Source organism: Carcharhinus amblyrhynchos, chromosome 20, assembly GCF_965287045.1.
Source record: "Carcharhinus amblyrhynchos chromosome 20, sCarAmb.v2.hapA, whole genome shotgun sequence".
Classification (NCBI taxonomy): domain Eukaryota; kingdom Metazoa; phylum Chordata; class Chondrichthyes; order Carcharhiniformes; family Carcharhinidae; genus Carcharhinus; species Carcharhinus amblyrhynchos.
The window spans coordinates 18,488,132-18,510,075 of record NC_137343.1 but is presented as its reverse complement, the minus strand read 5'-3'; the positions used below and the strand labels follow the sequence as shown (position 1 = coordinate 18,510,075).

Genomic DNA, 21,944 nt, shown 5'->3' with positions numbered 1-21,944 from the left:
GGAAACTTTTAAGGAGCAAGAAAATTTTATTACAGGAGGATTTGAGTATAGGAGTAAAAATGTCTTAACTATAGTTATAAAGGACCTTGGTGAGACTGCACCATGTAGTTTTTGTCTCCTTACCTGAGGGAAGAGGGGCAACATGGTAGCACAGTGGTTAGCACTGCTGCTTCACAGCTCCAGGGTCCTGGGTTTGATTCCTGGCTCAGGTCACTGTCTGTGTGGAGTTTGCACATTTTCCTCGTGTCTACGTGGGTTTCCTCCGGGTACTCCGGTTTCCTCCCACAGTCCAAAGATGTGCGGGTTAGGTTGATTGGCCATGCTAAGAAATTGTCCCTTAGTGTCCAGGGATGTGTAGGTTAGCAGGATTAGTGGGTATAATATGTGGGGATATGGGGATAGGGCCTGGGTGGGATTGTGTTCAGTGCAGACTCGATGGGCCGAAGGGCCTCTTTCTGCACTGTAGGGTGCTATGATTCTATGGCTCTCTTCCTATGTAAGATAGACTTGTCGTAGAGGGAGTGCGACAAATGTTCACTAAGTTAATCACTACAATAAAATAGAAATATGGAAGATGCTGGACATCACTTACCATTGTCTGTAGCAAACTACCCAGCCTTCAGGAGAACAGTGACCACGCCACCACACAACCCTGCCATAGCAACCTCTGCGAGACATGCCGAATGACACGGATGACATCATCTCACGCGAAAACACCATCCACCAGGTACACGGTACATACTCTTGCAACTTGGCCAACGTTGTCTACCTGATACGCTGCAAGAAAAGATGTAGCGAGGCATGATACATTGGGGAGACCATGCAGACGCTACGACAACAGATGAATAAACACCACTTGACAATCACTAGGCAAGACTGTTCTCTTCCTGTTGGCGAACACTTCAGCGGTCATGAGCATTCGGCCTCTGATCTTTGGGTAAGCGTTCTCCATGGCGGCCTTCACGACACACAACAGCACAGAGTGGCTGAGCAGAGACTGATAGCCAAGTTCCGCACACATGAGAATGGCCTCAACCAGGATCTTGGGTTCATGGCACACTATTTGTAACCCCCATGACTTGCCTGGGCTTGCAACATCTCACTTACTATCCTGTCTGGAGACAATACACATCTCTTTAACCTATGCTTGATGCTATCTCCACTCACATTGTTTGCACCTTTAAGACTTGATTAGCTGTAAAGGCTGAAATTCTAACCAGTATTCTGTAAACTGAGCATGTGTCTTTATTTGTGATCAGAACTCCCCACTCATCTGATAAAGGGGCAGAGCCCGAAAGCTAGTGGTGTTTGCTACCAGATAAACCTGTTGGACTTTAACCTGGTGTTGTGAGACTTCTTACCATCTGAAATCGAAGCAGAGAATGCTGGAAAGTGTTGTGTATTTGAGGAGATTTTGTGTTGTAGTGCTGTTACTTTAAGAGTCTAGTCATGTGTTTTGTTTGTGACATCATCGGCTGCATTGTGGGCTTTTTGTTCAGTCTAGCCCTAGCCTTTGTACAGTGAACAATATCTCAAACCTGACTAGTTGCCTGCCACCAACACACATGTTGCACATCTATTTTATTTTATCCTTACGAATGGAAAATATTGGACAGGATATAAAAACAAACTGATGATGAGGGGCAAAATAAAACTTCTAGCAAAAAGAAGAGATATGTTCTTATGTTCTTATAAATTGGAGCTGCACTCACTCGTTGAAGGGTCGATCTCCTTTCAATGTTTCCAATGACTGGAGCAGAATTAGCAGCAGGTCAGTGATAGCACCTCACATTACACCAGTAAGATAGCAGGGCAGAGAGAAAGATCCCTATCAAAAATTAAAATTGTGGCAATCTGAGGCATTCAGGATGCAGAGTTCGCCATGTGTGTAGTTTGAGTAAAGCACAGAGGTGGGGTAAAATACAATCTTCCCTGCATTGCATTGAAATCTAGAACCAGCTGTTACACTAGCTCAAACTGAAAAATAGAACTATTTGTTACCAAGAAAAGCTCCTGGAAAAAGTTACTGCACAGATGCATCCAGCAATCCTGTAAAAATGACGGGGAAGTATGCTGCCATTGCCTCATTTGAGGAAGAATTCAAGAACTGGAAGTCTTCTGTAGAACAATTTATTTTGCATACTGGCAAATAAGATTCCGGAGCATATTGTAGTTCTTGCTTTTCTTAGTACCATTTACAGTAATACTTTCAATTTACTCCAAAGTCTGGTTCAGCCTGTGAATCCTGGTAGCAAAACATACCAGGAATTAACTAATGTACTGGAGGACCATTATTCGCCTAAATCATTAACTGTAACTGAGCATTTTAGATTCCATAAACAAACTCAGCTGGAAGGAAAGAAGATAGCTCAAATTGTGGTAACCCTAAAGAGCCTCATAGAACAATGTGAATTTGGTGATCCTCTGGATAATACCATTAGAGACCATTTGGTTTGTGGGCTGAGGAATGAGGTTGTACAGCGGAGAGCACTAACTGAATGAAATTTAAGTCTTAAAAAAGCCTTAGAAATAGTTGTTTCAATGGAGCTTGCTGCAAAGGAGGCTTTGCAGCTTGGAGCAGCACGAGGATCCATGACATGGATACTGCCTAGAGGGAATCTACCCAGCGACACACATGTTATCACTATGCAAAAATGGGCCATTCACAGGCTGGCAGCTGGTGCAGAGACAGCCACTGCAAAGATTTTGGAAAAATTGGTCACATAGTATGAGCTTGCTCCAGGAAAGAATCTTCAAGTAAAAAAATCAGACTACACCTAAAAGGAAATACAAAATGTATTCCACCAAAAAAACTACAACACGGAAGAGAAAAATAATCTGGGCAATGAAGATATAACGTATGAAACTGATGAGGATTTGAAGTTAAATATATTTTCAATCCAAGGAGAATCACATTGGTTCTGGGGAGTTCCAAAATTAAATGGACAGCCTATTAGAACGGAGGTTGATACGGGGACAGCCATCCCCCTAATTCCAGAAATTAGCTACAGGGAGAAAAGCCAGCAGTTGTGATCTACACTGAATAGTGCCTCTAAGGGGGTAAGACTTAAGTGAGTAAACTGCGGAGCTGCCACTCCATGTTATCCAAGGAAGTTTTCCAGCTCTTTTTGGCTGTTCTTGGAACGGACGATAAAGTCGACCTCCTAAGAAGACAAATTTGGGACATGGCCAGCAAAGTACCCTTCATCATCCAGTACTTCCCCAGCGTGGCGAAGCTACGACATCTTTTTTGGAACCTTCAACATATCATCCTTGAAGATGAACATCTCCCAAGGCCATCCCCACACCCCCACTACTTGCCTTCAAACAACCATACAACCTCAAGTAGACCATTGTTCATAGCAAACTACCCAGCCTTCAGGAGAACAGCGACCACGACACTACACAATTCTGCCACAGCAACCTCTGCAAGACGTGCTGGATCATAGACACGGATGCCATCATCATATGTGACAACACCATCCACCAGTACACTGTACATATGCCTGTGACTCAGCCAATGTTGCCCACCTGATATGCTGCAGGAAAGGATATCCCGAGGCATGGTACATCGCTGAGACTGTGCATTCGCTACAACAATTGATGAATGGACATAGCTTGACAATCACCAGGCAGGAGTGTTTCCTTCCTTCCAGGAAACACTTCAACAGCCTCCGATCTTTGGGTAAGCATTCTCCAAGGCAGCTTTTAAGACACACGACAATGCAGAATCATCGAGCAGAAACCGATAGCCAAGTTCCGCACTCACGAGGACAGCCTCAATCGGGATCTTGGGCTCATGTCACATTACCTGTAACCCTCATGACTTGCCTGAGCTTGCAAAATCTCACATTGTCCTGGCTTGAGACAATTCACATCTCTTTAACCTGTGCTTAACCCTTTCTCCACTCTCATTATCTGTACCTGTAAGGACTTGATTACCTGTTAAGACTCACATTCCAACTATTATCTTGCAATTGAGTCTGTGTCTATATATGCCCTGTTTGTGAACCAACTCTCCACTCACCTGATGAAGGGGCAGTGCTTGAAAACTCCTGCTACGAAATAAACCTGTTAGACTTTAACCTGGTGTAATGACACTTCTTACTATGCCCACCCCAGTCCAACACCGGCATGTCCACATTATGCCTGTAATGAAACAGGACAGGACTATACATATTTGCAGAGATTTTAAGACAACAATCAATCCAGTTTTGTGTGCAGATCAATACCCACCACCATTAATTAAGGATTTATCTACTGGTCTAGGAAGACAGCAAAATCGACCTATCATAGATTTACGTGTAAATGAATGTCGCAGCTAAATCCCAACATCTGCTCATCTTCATAGCACTTAACAGCGTATTCCACAATAAGGTGGAAAAACTTTTTGGGAGAACAAAGAGCAAAGAACAACACAGCACGGGAAACAGGCCCTTCGGCCCAATGAGCCCATGCCGCCATTTTAACATTATGAGTGCCCTCCTCTACTTATGACCTTTGTCATAAGTAGAGGAGGAAGATTGAGGGAAGACTAATTTGGGGACAATTTGTTACACCAATCAGCCTAAGAGCACGTTTTTGGGGTGTGGGAAGAAACTGGAGCACCCGGAGAAAACCCAAGCAATCATGGAGAGAATGTGCAAACTACCGCAGACCCTGGCCCAAATCCATGTATCTGCACAGCAAACAGTGATAGTCACTGAGCTGTCATGTTGCCCGTCAGATGGTCCAGTTTAAGCGTACACTAACGACGTGAAGTATTAGGCAACTCTCAAAGCAACATCGAAGAGCAGCCCTTGCACGACCCACCGCGTGTATGCCCCTTGTTGGACAACAAGGGGAGACTTCAGCACCTATTTTATTTCAACGGTCCATGGACCAGATGGTGAGCGGTCTGCAGAGATGCAGTTTTACCTTGATGACATATCAATCACTAGTATAAATGAACAAGAACACTTTTGTCACTTGGAAGCCACATTGAAATGCCTTCAGGCTCATGGGGTGGGACTTTACAGCCTCACTCGAACGAGACTGGAAATTCCTGCATGAGATCAATGGACATTTCCATTGTTTGCCCCTCGCCTGCTCCAATTCCATGGCAGGTGGGGTGGTAGAATTCCGGTGAAAGTCTTTGTGTCAGGAAAGGTAAGTGTGATTTCTTTCAAACATCAATTCAACAGTTGGGCCAGGTGAACAATAGCAAGGGTTTACACAAGGCACCTAAGACAATGACTACTACTATGGATAATTAGTTTCAAATTTAGCAACCTTGCTGAAATCCCTGCTGTTGTAGTGGGCTGCTCTTGGACGTTGCTTCGGGAGTTGCCTATTGCTTCATGTCGTTAGTGTGCTTAAACTGGACCATCTCAAGGGCAACATGACAGCTCAGAGACTATCTCTGTTACTGTGCGGACACATGGATTTGGGCCTGTGTCTGTGGGAGTTTGCACGTTCTCCCCGTGGTTGCGTGGGTTTCCTCCGGGTGCTCCGGTTTCCTCCCACATCCCCAAAGATGTGCTTTTAGGCTGATTGATTGGGTACTAAATTGTCCCTAAATTGGACCTCCCTGATCCTCGCACATTAGGCGTAGACTAAAATCATGAATAGGTCACAGACAGTAGGACGGCGGCGCGGGCTCGTTGGGCCGAAGGGCCTGTTTCCCGTGCTGTGTTGTTCTTTGTTCTTTGTAAATCATTGCATAATTTGTTGTGCATCAAACAAACATGGCAATGGATAGCAGAGTGTGAAAAAGCATATAAGTCAGTCAAAGAAGCACTGAAGAAGTCAGAAGTGTTGGTACATTTCAACTCAGGATTACCCCAACAACTTCCCTGTGATACATTGCCGGGTGAAGCTGGAGCAGTGGTGTCACACATACTACCTTCAAGGAGAGAAAGACAAATAGCTTTCGCATTGTGTACTTTAACAAATGCTGAATCAAATTACACTCAGCTGGAGAAGGAGGCACTGAGTATTATCTTTGAAGAGCAGAAATTTCACCAGTGCTTTTATGGTTGTCACTTCACAATGCTGGCAACCACCATCCTTTGACAACGAATTTTGGACTGCATGAATGTATATCCTCACCTGCAGCAAGCAGAATGCATTGGTCTTCAATATTATCAGCATATTCCTACAAGATTAAATACCGTCAGTCAGAGAGCCATATCAATACCAACGTATTGTCACGTTTGTCTTTATCTGCTGGTCAAGTATCTTCTGACAGCGTTTCCATTACTTTCTGTTTTTCACAGATAAAGTCCAGGGACTGCAGCTCAGGTCCAGTGACAGACTAGAAATGATCTGTGATGGGGGATGTACTGGAAATGGTGTTGAAAGGGAGAATAACATGAATGCTTCCCGAATTAAAGCCATATTTTTCCAGAAAGCTTAAGTTGACAGTACGGGTCAGAAACAAGTGTGTGGGGAATGAAAGTAGTAATTCGTCCAAACTTGTGACAAAAAGTATTGGAACAATTACACAAAAAGCACTCAGGTATAGTTTGAATGGAAAAACTTATGAGGCGTTACTTCTGGTGGGTAGGACCTGATGCCCAGAAGAAACAGGACTGTGCCAGTCATGTGCGCGGGTAAGGAATGCACCACCATCTTCCCATTCCATTCATGGGAATGGCCTAAAATGTCTTGGCAACATCTACACACAGGGGGCGATCTTACCATTCTGCCCTGCCAATGAATAGGTGGGGGTGAGCCGGTAAGATCACACAAGAGCCAGGAAATCAGGTTCACGCCTGATTTCTCGCATCTTGCGATCTTTCCAGCACCAGATATCCAGCATGATCAGCCTTGCATCCAGGCTGAATATATTATTTAAACTTATTTTAAAGTACATTTAGATAGAATTAGCAAGCCGAGGACGCAATCGTCTGGGCTCACTTGCCTGCATGGCTACTTCAGGGAGGGTTCTATCTGGCGAGGATCAGGTATGGTTCTCCCATACTTGGATCTGTTGTGATGGCTTTGCCGATAGAAGCAGAGGCTATTGATACCACCCCCAGGAGGTCGGGGCCGGGGGTGTGCGCTCCTTGGAGAGTGTCAGCTGGCACTGCCAGTCTGGTATCCTGGCACTATCCTTGGGTACCCTGGCACTACCAGCCTGACACATTGACAGTGTCAAGCGAGCAAGGCCAGAGGGGACAGGGCCTACTGGTGGCAGAACCAGAGAAATGGGCTGTTCAGCGGGGAGGGGGGGAGAACTGCTGTGCAATTTGCACAGCGATTGCTGGGAGAAGGCAGGGGGTCCATGCGCACTCTACAATGGTGATTGGTGGGGGGAGTGAGGGTGCTGATCGTTGTGGGCAGGGAAGGTCATAAATGGCCACTAAGCCAGCTATAGCTGCTAAGACAGTTATAAGCACAGGCAATGACAGATTTCTGTTGCTCTCAGCCCATGCACAATAGCACCCTCTGTTGCTATCAACCAGCTTTTGGGCAATTTCAGCCCCACCCACTCCCCTGACTGGCAGAAAATAAATCGCATCGTTTATCTCCAGCACTTTCCTGCCCTCACCTGATCTTTCTGTCTCCATTTCTGATAATAGACTGACCATAAATATTCCTTACAAACTCATCGACTACCACAGCTACATCAGCTACAGCTCCGCACACCCTGCTTCCTGTAAGGACTCCATCCCATTCTTTTCTCTGTCTCCATTACAACTGTTCCACTGATGCTACCTTCCAAAACAATACTTCTGACATGTCTTCCTCTTAACTGAGATTTCTTCACCATGTTCGACCAATCTCCTACACCTCTACCCTTTTTCGTCCTCATTGTCCAAGGCCCCAAACACTCCTTCCAGAGAAACAGGCCATTCAGCCCAATTTATCCATGCTGCCCTGTTTTTACCACTAAGCTACTCCCAGTTGCCCACATTTGGCCCATATCCCTCTCGGTGAAGTAACATTTTACTTGCACCTACTTCGATTTAGTTTACTGTATTCCCTTCTCCAATGCAATCATCTCTACACTGGGGAGAGTAAATGGTGATTGGTGCCTGCTTTGTGGAACACCTGTGTTCAGTCCACAAGCACCTCCTCAAACTTCCAGTCGCTTGTCATTTTAATTCACCATCTTGCTCCCATGCCAACATTTCAATCCTGTCCTGCTGCAATATAAAAAGTCTGACAACACCAGGTTTTAGTCCAACCTATTTATTTGATAATATATTATCAAATAAATAGGTTGGACTAAAACCTGGTGTTGTCAGACTTTTTACTGTGTTTACGCCAGTCCAACGCCGGCATACCCACATCATGACTGCTGCAATGTTCCAGTGAACCTCAGTACAAACTGGAGGAACAGAACCTCATCTTTAAGCATTTTACAGCCTTTTGGGCTCAACATTGAGTTCAAAAAATTCAGACTATGAACTCCCTTTGCTTCAATATAATCTAATAGCTGCTTCCCCACAGAGCCATCTTTAACCTGTTTTGCTTTCAGAGTGCTGACCCTTGTTCTACTATTCACACATTCTGCTACCTTTCCATCATATTAACACCTTCTTTAGGCTTCAACATTACCAGTGTGTATGGGGGCGCCTGAAAATGGGTCTAAAAGTTGGATCTGAAACAAGCCCAGTTTCGAGTCTGCCCAGCACTTTGAATCAAAATGGTACAATACGGCCCTCTGTCTCTCTCTCTCTACACAAATACTGCCAGACCTGCTGTGTCTTTTCAGCATTTTCTGTTTTATTTCATTAACTTAATTCCTGGCATGGAAGGATTGCCCTATGAGGAAAGGCTGAATAGACTGGACCTTTGTTCTCTGGAGTTTAGAAGAATAGTAAGAAGTCTCACAACACCAGGTTAAAATCCAACAGGTTTATTTGATAGTAAACATCACAAGCTTTTGGAACGCTGTTCCTTTGTTGGGTGAGTGGAGAGTTCTGATCAGAAACAGATCATGTTTAGAAGAATGAAAGATGATCTCAAAGAACAAAGAACAACACAGCACGGGAAACAGACCCTTCGGCCCAGCGAGCCCGCGCCGCCATTTCAACATTCTGAGGCCCCTCTTCCACCCATGACCCTTGTCTACGCTTATGGCACTCCACATTGGAAACCAGATTCAAACACACAGGAATCTTACAGCATTCAACAGGCTGGATGCTGGAAGGATGTTGTCGTTGGTCAGAGGAGTTCTAGGACCAAGGGACATGGTCTTAGAATAAGGGATGGGCTATTTGGGATTGAGATGAAGAGGAATCTCTTCAGAGAGTGGTGAACCTTTGGAATTCTCTGCCTAGAGGACTGTGGAGGATCAGTCATTGAGGATGTTCAAGACAGAAATGGATAGATTTCTGGGGCAGCACAGTGGCACAGTGGTTAGCACTGCTGCCGCATAGTGCCAAGGACCCAGGTTTGATTCCCAGCTTGGGTCACTGTCTGTGTGGAGTCTGCATGTTCTCCCCATGTCTGTGTCAGTTTCCTCCAGGTGCTCTGGTTTCCTCCCACAGTCCAAAAGGTGAGCTGGTTAGGTGTATTGGCCATGCTAAATTCTCCCTCAGTGTAGCCAAACAGGTGCCGGAGCTTGCTGACTTGGGCATTTTCTTCGTTGCAGTGTGAACGCGAACCTACTTGTGACACTGGTTAAAAAAGATATGATTTCTACATATTAAAAACAGAAATGGATATGAAGACATCGCAGGAAAGCTGTGTTGAGGTAGAAGATCAGCCATGCATTCATTGAATGGTAGAGTGGGCTCAAAGGGCTAAATGGCCTACTCCTATTCCTTTTGTTATTATGATAATATTTGGATGCTGAAATGCAAGGACTTAAGTATTATTTAGATAAATTAAAATTGGTTGAATGATTTCCCTCATCTGTATTATCATTACCTTGTTACAAAAGGGAATCCTAGTCCAACTGCAGACCACTCATGCAGTTACAACAGCAGTTATTGAACAATAATCAGGAGCTGAATGCTATTTTAAACCAGCATGTATGATCCTTTTTCCTACATTTATGGGATGTTGGCGTCACTGGCTAGGCTAGCATTACCCATGCCTAATTGCCCTGGAAAATGTGGTGATAAGCTATCTTCTTGAACTGCTGCAGTACCTGAAATGCAGATACTCCTCCCACAGTGCTGTTAGGGATGGAGTTCTACGATCTTAACCCAGAAATAATGAAGGAATGGTGATATTTTCCTGAATCAGGGTGGTGAGTGTCTTGCAGGGAAACTTCCAGGTGGTGGTGTTCCTCGGTATCTGTTACTGTTGTCCTTCTAGATGATAGCAGTCATGGGTTTGAAAGGTGCTGCCTAAGGAGCTTTGGTGAGTTCCTACAGTGTATTTTGTAGATGGTACACACTTGCCACTCGTTGTCAATGGTGAAGGGAGTGAATGTTTGTGGAAAGGGTACCAATCAAGTAGGCTGCTCTGTTCTATATGGTGGCAAGTTTCCTGAGTATTGTTGGAGCTGCACTCATGCAGCCAAGTGAACAGTATTCCATCAATCCTGACTTGTGCCTTGTAAATGATGAACAGGCTTTGGGGAGTCAGGCGGCGGGATTATTAGCCGCAAGATTCCTCACCCCCGACCTGCTCTTTCAGCCGCAGTTTTCATATGGCAAGTCCAATTCTGTTTCTGGTCAACACTAACCCCCAGAATATTGACAGTGGGAGATTCAATGATGTTAATGTCCTTGAATGACAAGAGGGGGATGGTTAGATTCTCTCGTGTTGGAGACGGTCATTGCCTGGCTCTGATGTGACACATATGTTACTTGCCACTTAGCCCAAGCTTGGATGTTATCCAGGACTTGCTGCCTTGGGGTATGGACTGCTTCATGAACTGATTCCTGCTACGGGGGTATTCACATTAAAAGGAACACAGATGTTCCTTCAAAAACAAAGCAGGCAGGCGTTCAGAATAAAGTTTTTTTATTACATATGAAACTAAGTTGTACAAAAAATTTAATACCACAATATATTAATCTTACTGTGATCTGTATTTACACAGCTTGATAAGGCTGTCTGGAACAAGCATCAGGAAAATAGAAACCATCGTGTAAACCACATCCTCTAACACAAAGCTGCAACTGTGTTCCACATACAAACCAAACAAGCCTCTTCTCATGAGCGGTAGGGGTGGGGAAATCAGTAGCTCTTGATTGCCACACACAGCTAGAACTGTGACTAAACTCAAACTGGGTCTTTCTGTACAAGATGGATCATTCCCCCAGCCCTCATTCAGCATTGTAAAGAAATGTGCTGTGATCCATTTCTGCCGCAAGTGTATCAAGGCTTTCTGAATACATTTCACCAAAGACCCTCAAATAGACATATCAAGACAGGTAAGCATCACCCATGCACCAAGAGTGAGTATGAAAATGACCCAAAGCAATAGAACATTTTCTATTTCTCTTCTGCAGGTTAAAATATCCAAAACAGAATTAGCTCCATCACATCAACATAATGCCATTATTCCACTTGAGCTTCTTGGTGGATGCCGTACTGCAGGGTCAGCAATGACAATTGACGGTTTATTCTTCCCCTACCCCCAAAATCCAAAAATGTAATCCTGAAGAATGAGTTATATTGAATTGACAAGATTTGTGTGTTACTTTATTTACTCTAAAATTTGAATAATTGGACATTTTGGCACATATTCAAATAGATTGAGAGGAAGTATGTTTTCCCTAATTATTAAAGACTCCACATGGATTAATTCTGAACATGGACAATTTGATGTCAGGTATTATGCTTAACAACCTCCCACAATTAACACAAATTATTCCTACCCGGTCTTACAGGGACAGTTGGAATTGGAGGAGCCAGAAAGCTTTGGTACGACTTCCTCCAAACGTTATATTTTGGTACAACACAAACATTCAATGGTCAGTGTCTGCTTAATTATTTCCCTTTCCACATGCATGTTTTAAGACATCAGGATAATCCATCAATGCAGCGTCTGTGCATTCTGAAAATTACACTGCTTTAAAACCAAGCAATCCCTATCTAACACTTCAAGAAGTGTTCTCTTCCATCCAGTTCTACATCCGTGCACCTCCACCACAAGCCCCCCCCCACAAAATCACTAAGTACACTCTGACACAATAAAACTGGAGTAAATGTTGAGAAGGGAGATTTGAAATCAAAATGTACCCATTTGAAACAGTTTGGGACTCAGTCTTTGCCAACTCTGTTCATTCCAATCAAAAGTCACAATGATTGGAGGTTATCACAGGAAGCAGTCCACCAACTAACAGTACAATGAAAACATTAACCAGTGTCTTCAGATGCATCCCACTGGTCCATAGTGTGCTGAACCCTAAAGGAATACTGATGTGTAACAAAACCCAAACAATTTATGTCTGTACCTGATAAGTTATCCGCAGCAAATTTTGGATTTTTTAGGCTTGCTCTGTAGCCTTGTTGCTTTATCCAGTAATTAGCTGAACAACGCAAATCAGGAACGTCATAAATTTGATTTCTGGATTGTACAGATTTAACTAATATCAGCCAAGTTGGTGTTTCAAATTTAAATAGCGTAAAGGCCAACTCTCGTCCTCAATGAACACCTTACCCCAAAACAACTGTACATTAGCCTGGAGGCACAATGTTAGTAATACCACTCTGCTTTAACCTTTGTGGCGAGAGCAGCGTATTGGTTATCTTACTGCACTAGTAAATCAGAAGATGTGGATTAATGATCTGAGGACAGCAATACCACCATGGCAGCTGGGAATTTAAAATCTTCGTACTATGGACTTAAATAGGGTAGGTGCAGGAAGATGAGAGAATGAAATAGCGCCCCAAACTTTTAAAAGAATTCTTGCTTCAAAGTGAAAATTCCTGTCCTTGTTTTTGTACAACGATTTTAAATTTCTCCCTTATCTCCTACTTCCCCCCAATCACAAAATATTACATCATTTCTTAGCATACTGCTGTTTATGAATTTTTATTTTAGATGGTGATACTGCCCAATGCTAAAAATTTAAGATCCCATGAACAGCAACTTCATTCTGCCACATTTCATTTGAGTTTGGTGCTGAACATGATTTGCTATACTGCTCACTAGTTTGATATATTGATGGGTCATTTGTAGTTGTATAGTCAGACGTTACATTCTATTTGGATAGTGATTTTTAAAATCGCTCCTCTTTACCTTCTATTCCACAGTTTTACTATTGTAATCGGAAATAAAATTATACCCAATGGTCTTGTACTTTAGTCAAACCTTTCAGAGTGTAAAACCTTTCTGGCTTGCACTAAATTCAGAACAAATGTAAGTGGTAAACATTTTGCAGCAGCAGATACCTCACATTGCTACTAGAAAGGTTGTAAAGCCTCAGAATGTTTACATTTATATTGGTAGCATTTTGGGGTTGGAAACATAAAAAAGTTACTTTCCAAATTGGGTGAGGTGTTATTCTTGCTTTTCCAATGGGTTCATCAGAAATTAACATGATTGCTGTGTGGCTGGAGACACCACAGCAACACATTGGAGAGAATACTAACAAGTTTTTTTTAACCATTGGGTGACATTAGTTTGACTTCCTGTTATCTTCATGCATTTTTTTAATGAAGTTGAGTCATTCATTTGGAGAAATACAGAAGCATCACAACTTTAGTTTTAACTGCTACCATGCCCAAAAATAGTCAGAAGGAACCACAAGTTCCTTTCATCAATCTGACCAGTAAATTGAAATGCTTTATCCATTAGTACGTGTGTGTCAACCACTTACAATATAGACATTCTGCAACTCTATTTAAGGGCTGGGATTGCATCAAAGTTTCATCCTGGGTAGAGTCTTAAACCAGCATCAGGAGAGAGGCTGCCTTACTCTGTCCCTTTCATTTGACATTTATAGAACTGACTTATCGCACCTATTTTGAAAAATCAACTTCATAAATTTTCTGCAAGCTTTTGCTTTTTTATATATAGAGATGATAAAAGCAAACTAACTTTGCAATCTGTACTAAGTGATGCGCCCTACATGTGTTGGGATTGGAAAGCGGAAATGTTAAAAGGGTGACACTGATACAAAAGAAAAATGCTGCAGATGCTGGAAGACCGAAACACAAGCAGAAAATGTTGTGAATACTCAATAGATTTGGCACTCTCCGTGGAGGGAGAAACAGAATTAATGTGCAGAATTTTGCCAAAACAGTAGAAGCCCTGTTGTTGAGGTGGCTATTTTTGGGTGGCTGGAACAATTGTGTGGGATAAGGGGCTTCCCTCACAATATTGCTAAATGGAGGCAATTATGAGGTGATGGGGCGGTGACTAAATGTGGATGGTGGGCATATGCTGTTGGCCCAATCAGAGACTGGCTGGTCCGAAACCTTGGCAGTGCCACAGAGAGAGACGTGCTGAGGCAGCAAGAATAGGGCACCTCCAGTTTGAGGTGTCCTCAGATGATTCTTACAAGGCCCATGCTGACAGGTTCTGGGGCCATCGGTGGCCTTGCAGCAAGCTGCCTCCATATATGGCATGGGACCACTCTGCCATGGGTAAAATGGCAAATACCTGGGAAAATTGCCTTTAATCGGGCCATCAATCATTGAAATTAGCTGTCTGCCATTGCTGTTCCGACCTGAGATGAGCCGTCTAAATACAACTCCTTCCAATCATCCTGGGGCTTGTAATTCTGTCCAATGTTTTAGGTTGATAACCTTTTATCAGAACTAGGAGAAGCTGGAGTGTGCTGTGAATGATTTCAATTCTGCGAAATAGGCTTTAAAGCAAGGAAAAGTGGGGAGGAGGGATAGCTGAAGGTTATGATTCAACCATTCACACTTAACCATCTTTTGTTTATTTGCCCCTCCCTTTGGCCTTGCGACCATTTTTTGATCAATTTTCCCTGCCTTACATCTTTTCACTGAGTTTCCCTTTGACCTTTTTCCCACCCTCTCCTTTCCACTCACTTATAACCAATTGCTGACGTTTCCCAATTTCCACAGGGCTGAAATGTTAATTCTGATTCTCTGTCCAGAGATGCTGCTTGACCTGCTGAGTATTTCCAGTATTTTCTATTCACACTTCAGATTTCAAATGTTTGCATTACTTTCGCTTGTGAGCTTGATGGATGAATAGCTTCTCCTTGCCTGCGCATTCTCTGTTCTTGCTTTAGGGGATTGTCTGAGTTGCTTTGTTTCACTATCTCCGAAGTTAGGTCTTCAGAATGAAAGGTCAAAGGAAGATTTCTGCCTATGCCACTTGGGGATGGGACAACGTGGGGATTAACTGGTGCAGTGGATTGCCCGCCTGTTCCTGTAACTGCTCAATTTTCATTTCAACTGATTTCTCGGAGGGAGTGAATTTCTCCAGCAATTTCCCATTTTCTGGTGAAGGTGAAAATGACCTCTACATGTGTCTGCCTAAACGTTGCTCACACTTGAACTGAAAGCATTCTGTCCAATGTGTTTGAATGGTAAACTAGTCTTCATGGGGCAATGGCCCTGAAGAGGAAATATTGGTGTTGTCAACAAGCATTTTGGAAGTTTCTGAGACCGAAATTGTTGAAGCAATTCATTCCATCACCAAACTCAACTGTTCTGTTCTGAGTGATCCGCCTAAGGTGATATTAAAAAGGACCATACTAGACCTACTGCCAAAAGAATAATGATGAATAATCACCCATTGCATGTAATGCAAAGCATGATTTGAAAACCAATAGGCAAAGTGCACTGTTCAATTTCTAGAAGTTAGTTGACATAGATCAATGACATTTGCAGAGAAGGTGGATATTATACCAATATCATATTGAGTCATCACTGTTTTATATTGGGATATCTTCTGCTGCAGAAGTAATTTTAAAGATCTTCAAAGTAGCCAGGCCCCAGCAGGGCTGTTAGGACAAACTGAACCCTTGAAACTCTCCATACAGAGGTGAGGAAAAATCAGCCATCCCAGAGTTACACACATCTTTGTGTGCTCAATGTGAGAGCAGCATTGGTTGAAGTCTGAGAACACATTATCTGCCTATCCTGTTGACCAGCAGAGACCTAAGAGGGGGACTAACATTCAGGATTGGACACAGCGGCCTTGCTCCATACTTGAGAGGACTGAGGAATTGGACTAGCTAGAAGAATTCTACTTTGCTGTTTGATTTCACTACTGATCAAAGGATTAACCTAATCCCAAACAGCTGAATTGACATTTATATACACATAAACAGCTTTAAACCGACAGAAATGAGCAATACACTGGTTACTTCTTTGAGACATCACTGAAAATTGGCTTGTGTGTTGGTGACTACTTTGGACTAATTAGGTTTGGAATAGTCCAGCTTTGGACATCATCATCATCAGCATAGAATCCTTACAGTGCAGAAGCAGGCCATTTGGCCCATTAAGTCTGCACCTACCCTCCAACAGAGCATCTTACCCAGGCCCCTCATCCCATCCCCGTAACTGTGTGCATTCAGCACTAACCTACCCATCTTGGGACAGAAGAGGCATTTTTTTTAAAGCATGGCCAATCCACCTAGCCCGCACAAGTTTGGAGGGCACTGTTTCAAAGTGGGATGCAATGTCCCAAGATGCACTAAGGGATTTAATGAAATGTCTTAATTTTACCATCAGTGCAGCATCTAAGGAGCTCAGTATGGGTTGAAATGGAGAAACAAAAATGTTGGTGGGAAGACAGGGAATTCCACATCTCATTATCCATTAAACATAACAAAGGACTCATTTATACACAATGAATAAACTTTGATCAGATTGTAAAACTAAAGTACAAAAAAAAGGAAAATTTAGTGATTACAGATATCACATTCACCATCATTGATCTTTTGAAATATCAAATACCACACAATTTATAATTCTCATAAACTTACATTCAGAATAAAGGTTTAGAGAGACTTGTGCAACATTAGCAATTTGCAAGTTTACATAAGAACTCCATTATCTCTCGACTTGATAGCAATCCAAAATTCTGCAGGAAATTCTTCCCTGGAAGTATACATCACTCGGCATAAAGATGGCAATGTGGCTAATACTTTGTCTCAAACACATGCAAAACCCAGGACATTGTCTAGGCTGGTGAGTTTGTGTTGTATTCCATACCAATCAATACAAAAACACAATAGAAAACATGATAATTTAAACAATGTAATCTCAGTTTACCCAGCCAGCCCAATGGAGCATGGAACAATTGGCAGCATTTCAAAATGAAGGTTCCTCTCATTCAGTGGGAAATTTTGGGAATGTGTTGCATATACAGCAAACAGGCAATATCATGTTTATGCAATATCATGCACAACAAAAGCTTAATTCCGACCAAAAAGCAACCTGGGCAACCTCAGGTGGAAAAGGTAGAATTACAATGAATTTATATCCAGTTAAGTTGGTACAGGCAAGGCATGTTTTCCATGTTAGCCTTCTTGGTCAGCTAGAAGCTGCTTGGCTAAAGTTTGAATTGGTCAAATAACCAGAAACTAATCTGGAAAGCTCGAGTAAGGGGAGTATAAAGACAGGCACTTAACATAATCTCAGCATGGAAGCTTAAATGCATATATTGGCCACAGAATTACAAGAATTTCACACTCCATAAAGCTTTATTCTGAATGTTTCACCATTAAAAATATACAACATCCAGACTTCCTCTTAGGAGTTCAGTCTCATTTCAGTGCATTCTCTGAACATTGAGAAACAAAACCCAGATCTTAACCACAGTTATGATACAGCAGTAACCCAAAGGTTCCTTTACAGAATGGTAGGAATGTAAACACAGAGCACAAGATCTGTGGCAGCTCACAACCCAAGGCAGGGGATGACTGGAAGCTTGCCCCTGCTCAGGTACTGAAAAACTGAAATCATATCCTCGGAATTCAGAAGCCCTTTTACATTGCATCAATAGCACACCTTTCCCTTTACTCTGTCAATTCATTAATTGGGTGTGGTCAGACATGTATCAAATACTCTCAGGGGAATCCCTCATAGCTGTTAACAATATAATTCCCAATATATGCTTTATTAGGATGCAGCCCCATTGCACTGGGTGGAACAAAGAGAGGAAAAGGCAGTGGTGGATGACAGGGTGTACAGGGTGCACCCGTGACATGTTCACTTCCTTTGTTCTTTTATGTAGTAATGTAATATTACAAATTAATTATTCGTAGGCCCGTTAAAAAAGGATATACTGGCTGAATATAGTGCCACATCTCTAATTATTCTCACATTGTCTTGATTTGAATCCAGCTATTTCTTTCTTGCCTTTCTGTAGATCCACCCATTGTGCCGCATTTTCTGGGGCAGAGAGCAGATGGGTAACTTTGGCCCCAGCTTTAGCCAATATTGGGTGCTTGGGACGGGGCTGAGAGTTGGGTTGACCTGCTGCCTGATATTTTGTCCCAATGAATGGCGGAGCTCTTGACTGATTACCTAGTATTTCTTTTATTCAGATATTGTTTTAATACATTGGCGCCGCGCAAAAGATCACCAAAACAAGTCACCTTTGTGATGGACACAGGGTGACCCCATCCACATGGGATGATGTCACCATGTGAGGGGTGATGCCAATGGACATGGTGATATCTCCTCATGTGGAGATTCTGTGCTGTTGGGGAGTAAAAGTATCAAAACAAACCTGACTTTTGTATCCCTGTCACATTGAGGCAGATGCAGCAGGGGGAAGTGCTAACATTTGTTACTTAAATGGATAATGATATTAATAGTCTTTAAGCTAATATAAATCGGCGATCAGGAATGATATTTTGATTTGATTTTATGTTTCCTTTCAAAATGTTGATTTTCTTTTTGTTGCACTGTTCCACCAGAGGCTGCCACCCTCTCATTAATTTCATTTATTGATTTTAGTTTTATTACAAGGACTATAAAAATGCAGGAAAGCTAGGACACTGGGCGGACTCAGAGGAGAGCTGTGAGACTGAACAAATCTTTTAAGTCTCTTGACAAAGACCATTGTTTTGGCTTCACCATTGAGATTGGATTCTATTAACAGCACGGGCTCATGTTGTTACTTTTGCTAATGTATGTAGACTACTAGTGAATGGTACCGGACAATGGCCAGACCGGCTAAAGTCCAGACTGTCCAGTACAAAACTGAATTCCTAGCCACCTAATGTCTTGGAGGTATTCACTGTTCTGGGGAAAGCCAGGGCGAGGGGTTGGAGCTCCAGTCAGCCACATTTTCAGGTATCAAGCTGGTCTTTGCCTTGCCGAGATTTACAACTTGTTTACAAAGGCAAACCAAAACAAAAACAAATATTTACACCGCTTTGTGCAGTTACTAAGTTTTAACAGGTTATTGCTTTTCTCCCTGCATCTGAAGGAACAAAATAACAAAAATAAGAAATATTCCTCTACATTTTGAACAGAAACACAATTTTTAACAAGGCATTTTGCCTACCTGGCAGGTATTTCAATAATTCATAAAACACAGGCTTGCAAAAATCAGTATTTAAAAAAAGTGAACAGGTTTTGCCAATGCTACAAGTACTCCGCACAGACTGTTCTACATCGAGCCCATCAAATTGCGACAGACCAGTCGGTCACACGTGCATTCATTCCTGTCATGGTGGTAAACACTTTGTTCTTTTGTTTTATGTTTTATAAAAGCAGAAAAGAGACGCACACGGTCTCATTCTTCTTAACAACAGTTCAAGAGGAGTGAATGAACGAAGGATTCTACAAATCAATTCCAGGTACACTAAGGGGAATACGGAAGGTGACCAGTGGTTTGATACTTGCTCTCCTGATATACACTGCTACATAAACGGCCCCCGTGATATAAAAATTAGAAGGAGCTCACCATCATTTTATGAAAAAGGATCACCCAAGAAAGATGATACAAACATGTTTAAGTAAGGAATTGATTTTTAGAAGCTTATTTTTTTTTTGTTTTAATACCACTAGCACCAAAGCCTCCACAGTTCACAAACAAAAATGAACAATGTAGGGTATTCCCAGATAGGTGAGTGGTGAATTTCATTCCAGTGCATTCAGTTCATCTGCTTTTGATATTGGGACACTATCCAAGAGTTTCCCAAATAGTTGTGGTCTCAGTAGGTGAGAGTACCACGTACATCCGAACCTCTTGGGTCACATTCTCTCTACACATACTATCCCTCTCTGAACTGAAGCACTGTGGAGAGCACCCAGCTCGATCACAGCTGGTAGATTTTTATTCATTATTTATTATTTATTTTAAAGTGACATTTCTTAGGGTTTCAGGCAATGAACCCCAGCATCTGACAAAATAGAGCATTATTCTGATTCATGTATGAACGTTTAAGCAGCCTATCCACAAATTACTATGAGAAGGCACCATGCAGGTAGCGAGGCAGGAAGCGACAGCAGCAACACATGTTTTTTTCTTTTTAAAGTTGGTGGACAGTTAAGGCGTGTATCAGACTCATTTCCTCTTGGGGCTTATTCATTCATTCTTCTGTAAAATAAAATAAACCAAACATTTCAGTAATGGAGAGAAGACTCACCAAAATAGGGCATATTCCCCCATTCCAGAATTCAAGAGGGCACCCTGTTATAACAAGTACACACACACGCACACCTCTCTTCAGTCAGTCATTGGGCACAGTTAATGCATCTGTCACTCAGTCCTACTTATGTTCTCAGCACAGAAATACATTAGTATTTCTTCGCAACTGATCACTTGTGCACATCCTGAACTGCTCTCCTGTTTGGTGCGAGGCTGCATCTACACTAGAGGGAGCACTTCCCACATATCCGATTATTTCTCCACTTTCTTATAAGCTAACACTCAAGTGTATATTTTCTTGCAACAAAGTTGGAGCAACTTGTCCCTCTTATGATTCTAGAGTTCTGTTCTAGAGCTCTCATTGAGACCTGGGGGGCCTTGGAGAGGACACACAGGATGTCCAATGCTAATCTTGAGGTCTTCAGTGCCCAGTTGCAACAGATACTGATAATGTGCTGATTTAGTTGGCATATCATAGAATCCTTACAGTGCAAAAGGAGGCCATTTGGCCCATCTATCATGCACCGACAATGATCCCACCCAGACCATATCCCTGTAACCCCACATATTTACCCTGCTAATCCCCCTGACACTAATGGACAATTTAGTATGGCCAATCCACCTAAAACCACACATCTTTGGACTGTGGGAGGAAAATGGAGCATCCAGAAGAAACCCATGCAGACATGGAAAGAATGTGCAAGTTTCACACAGACAGTGTCCCAAGGCCAGAATTGAACCCGGGTCCCTGGCGCTGTGAGGCAGCAGTGCTAACCACTGTGCCACCCTTTTCATTTCAATAGACAATTCCATCAATCCCAACTTCATATGCTGGGACTATGTGGCTTCTTTTGGCATCTTTTAACCTGATTGCAACACATGTTTCTTCACTGCATCCATAACTGCGTGGTACTGCATCTGTGGGCATTAGCTTTGCTGGTTCCAGTTTGGATGACAGCACTGCCTTCTTTGCACACATGCAAAATTTGTACACGGTCAAACAAGGTTTTCAAGAAATGTCAGGAATTCACGTTGATGGAAGATTCCCATCTGTAAATCAAGGTCTGATGGCAGAAAGAAGTGAACAAGTCCCCTTCATGCTGCACAGCCTTGGAACAGTTTTGGCCTTGACACATATTTGAGACCGTTATACTGTCCCAACAATACCCTTCAACCATTTTCAGAAAAGTACCCAGTATTCCACAAATGTGGAAATTTTCATTCCCCATAGTAATTATTCCTTTGAGTGCAACTCTCCTGTTGAGATTTAATGTAGAACATTGAAGAGCAGTGTGTGCAGGAATTCAGGAATGTTGAATAGTTGCCCCCAGCTGTCACTGACCCTCACGTCAGCATGGAGAGCATTAACAAGGAGGGATAGTCATGACTGCTCCCTTGTAAGTGTTTAACTTGGTTGTGATTCCTTTTCAAATCCTCAGTCCACTTCATTAACAATCTCTTCCACCCCCACAGCTCAATCCAATGTCACTCCACAGAAGAATTACTA

At 42.6% G+C, this 21,944-nt stretch overlaps 1 protein-coding gene across 1 annotated transcript in view; it reads right to left on the bottom strand.

Moving 5' to 3' along the window:
• Positions 1–10,894: 10,894 nt before the first annotated feature.
• The window catches only part of LOC145355801 (uncharacterized), a 233,637-nt gene continuing 222,587 nt past the window's right edge, over positions 10,895–21,944 (bottom strand). The window contains exon 12 of the mRNA XM_080208186.1: positions 10,895–20,386. Coding sequence (XP_080064312.1) covers positions 20,375–20,386 — 12 coding nt within the window. The 3' untranslated portion in view covers positions 10,895–20,374. The remainder of the gene's footprint in view (positions 20,387–21,944) is intronic.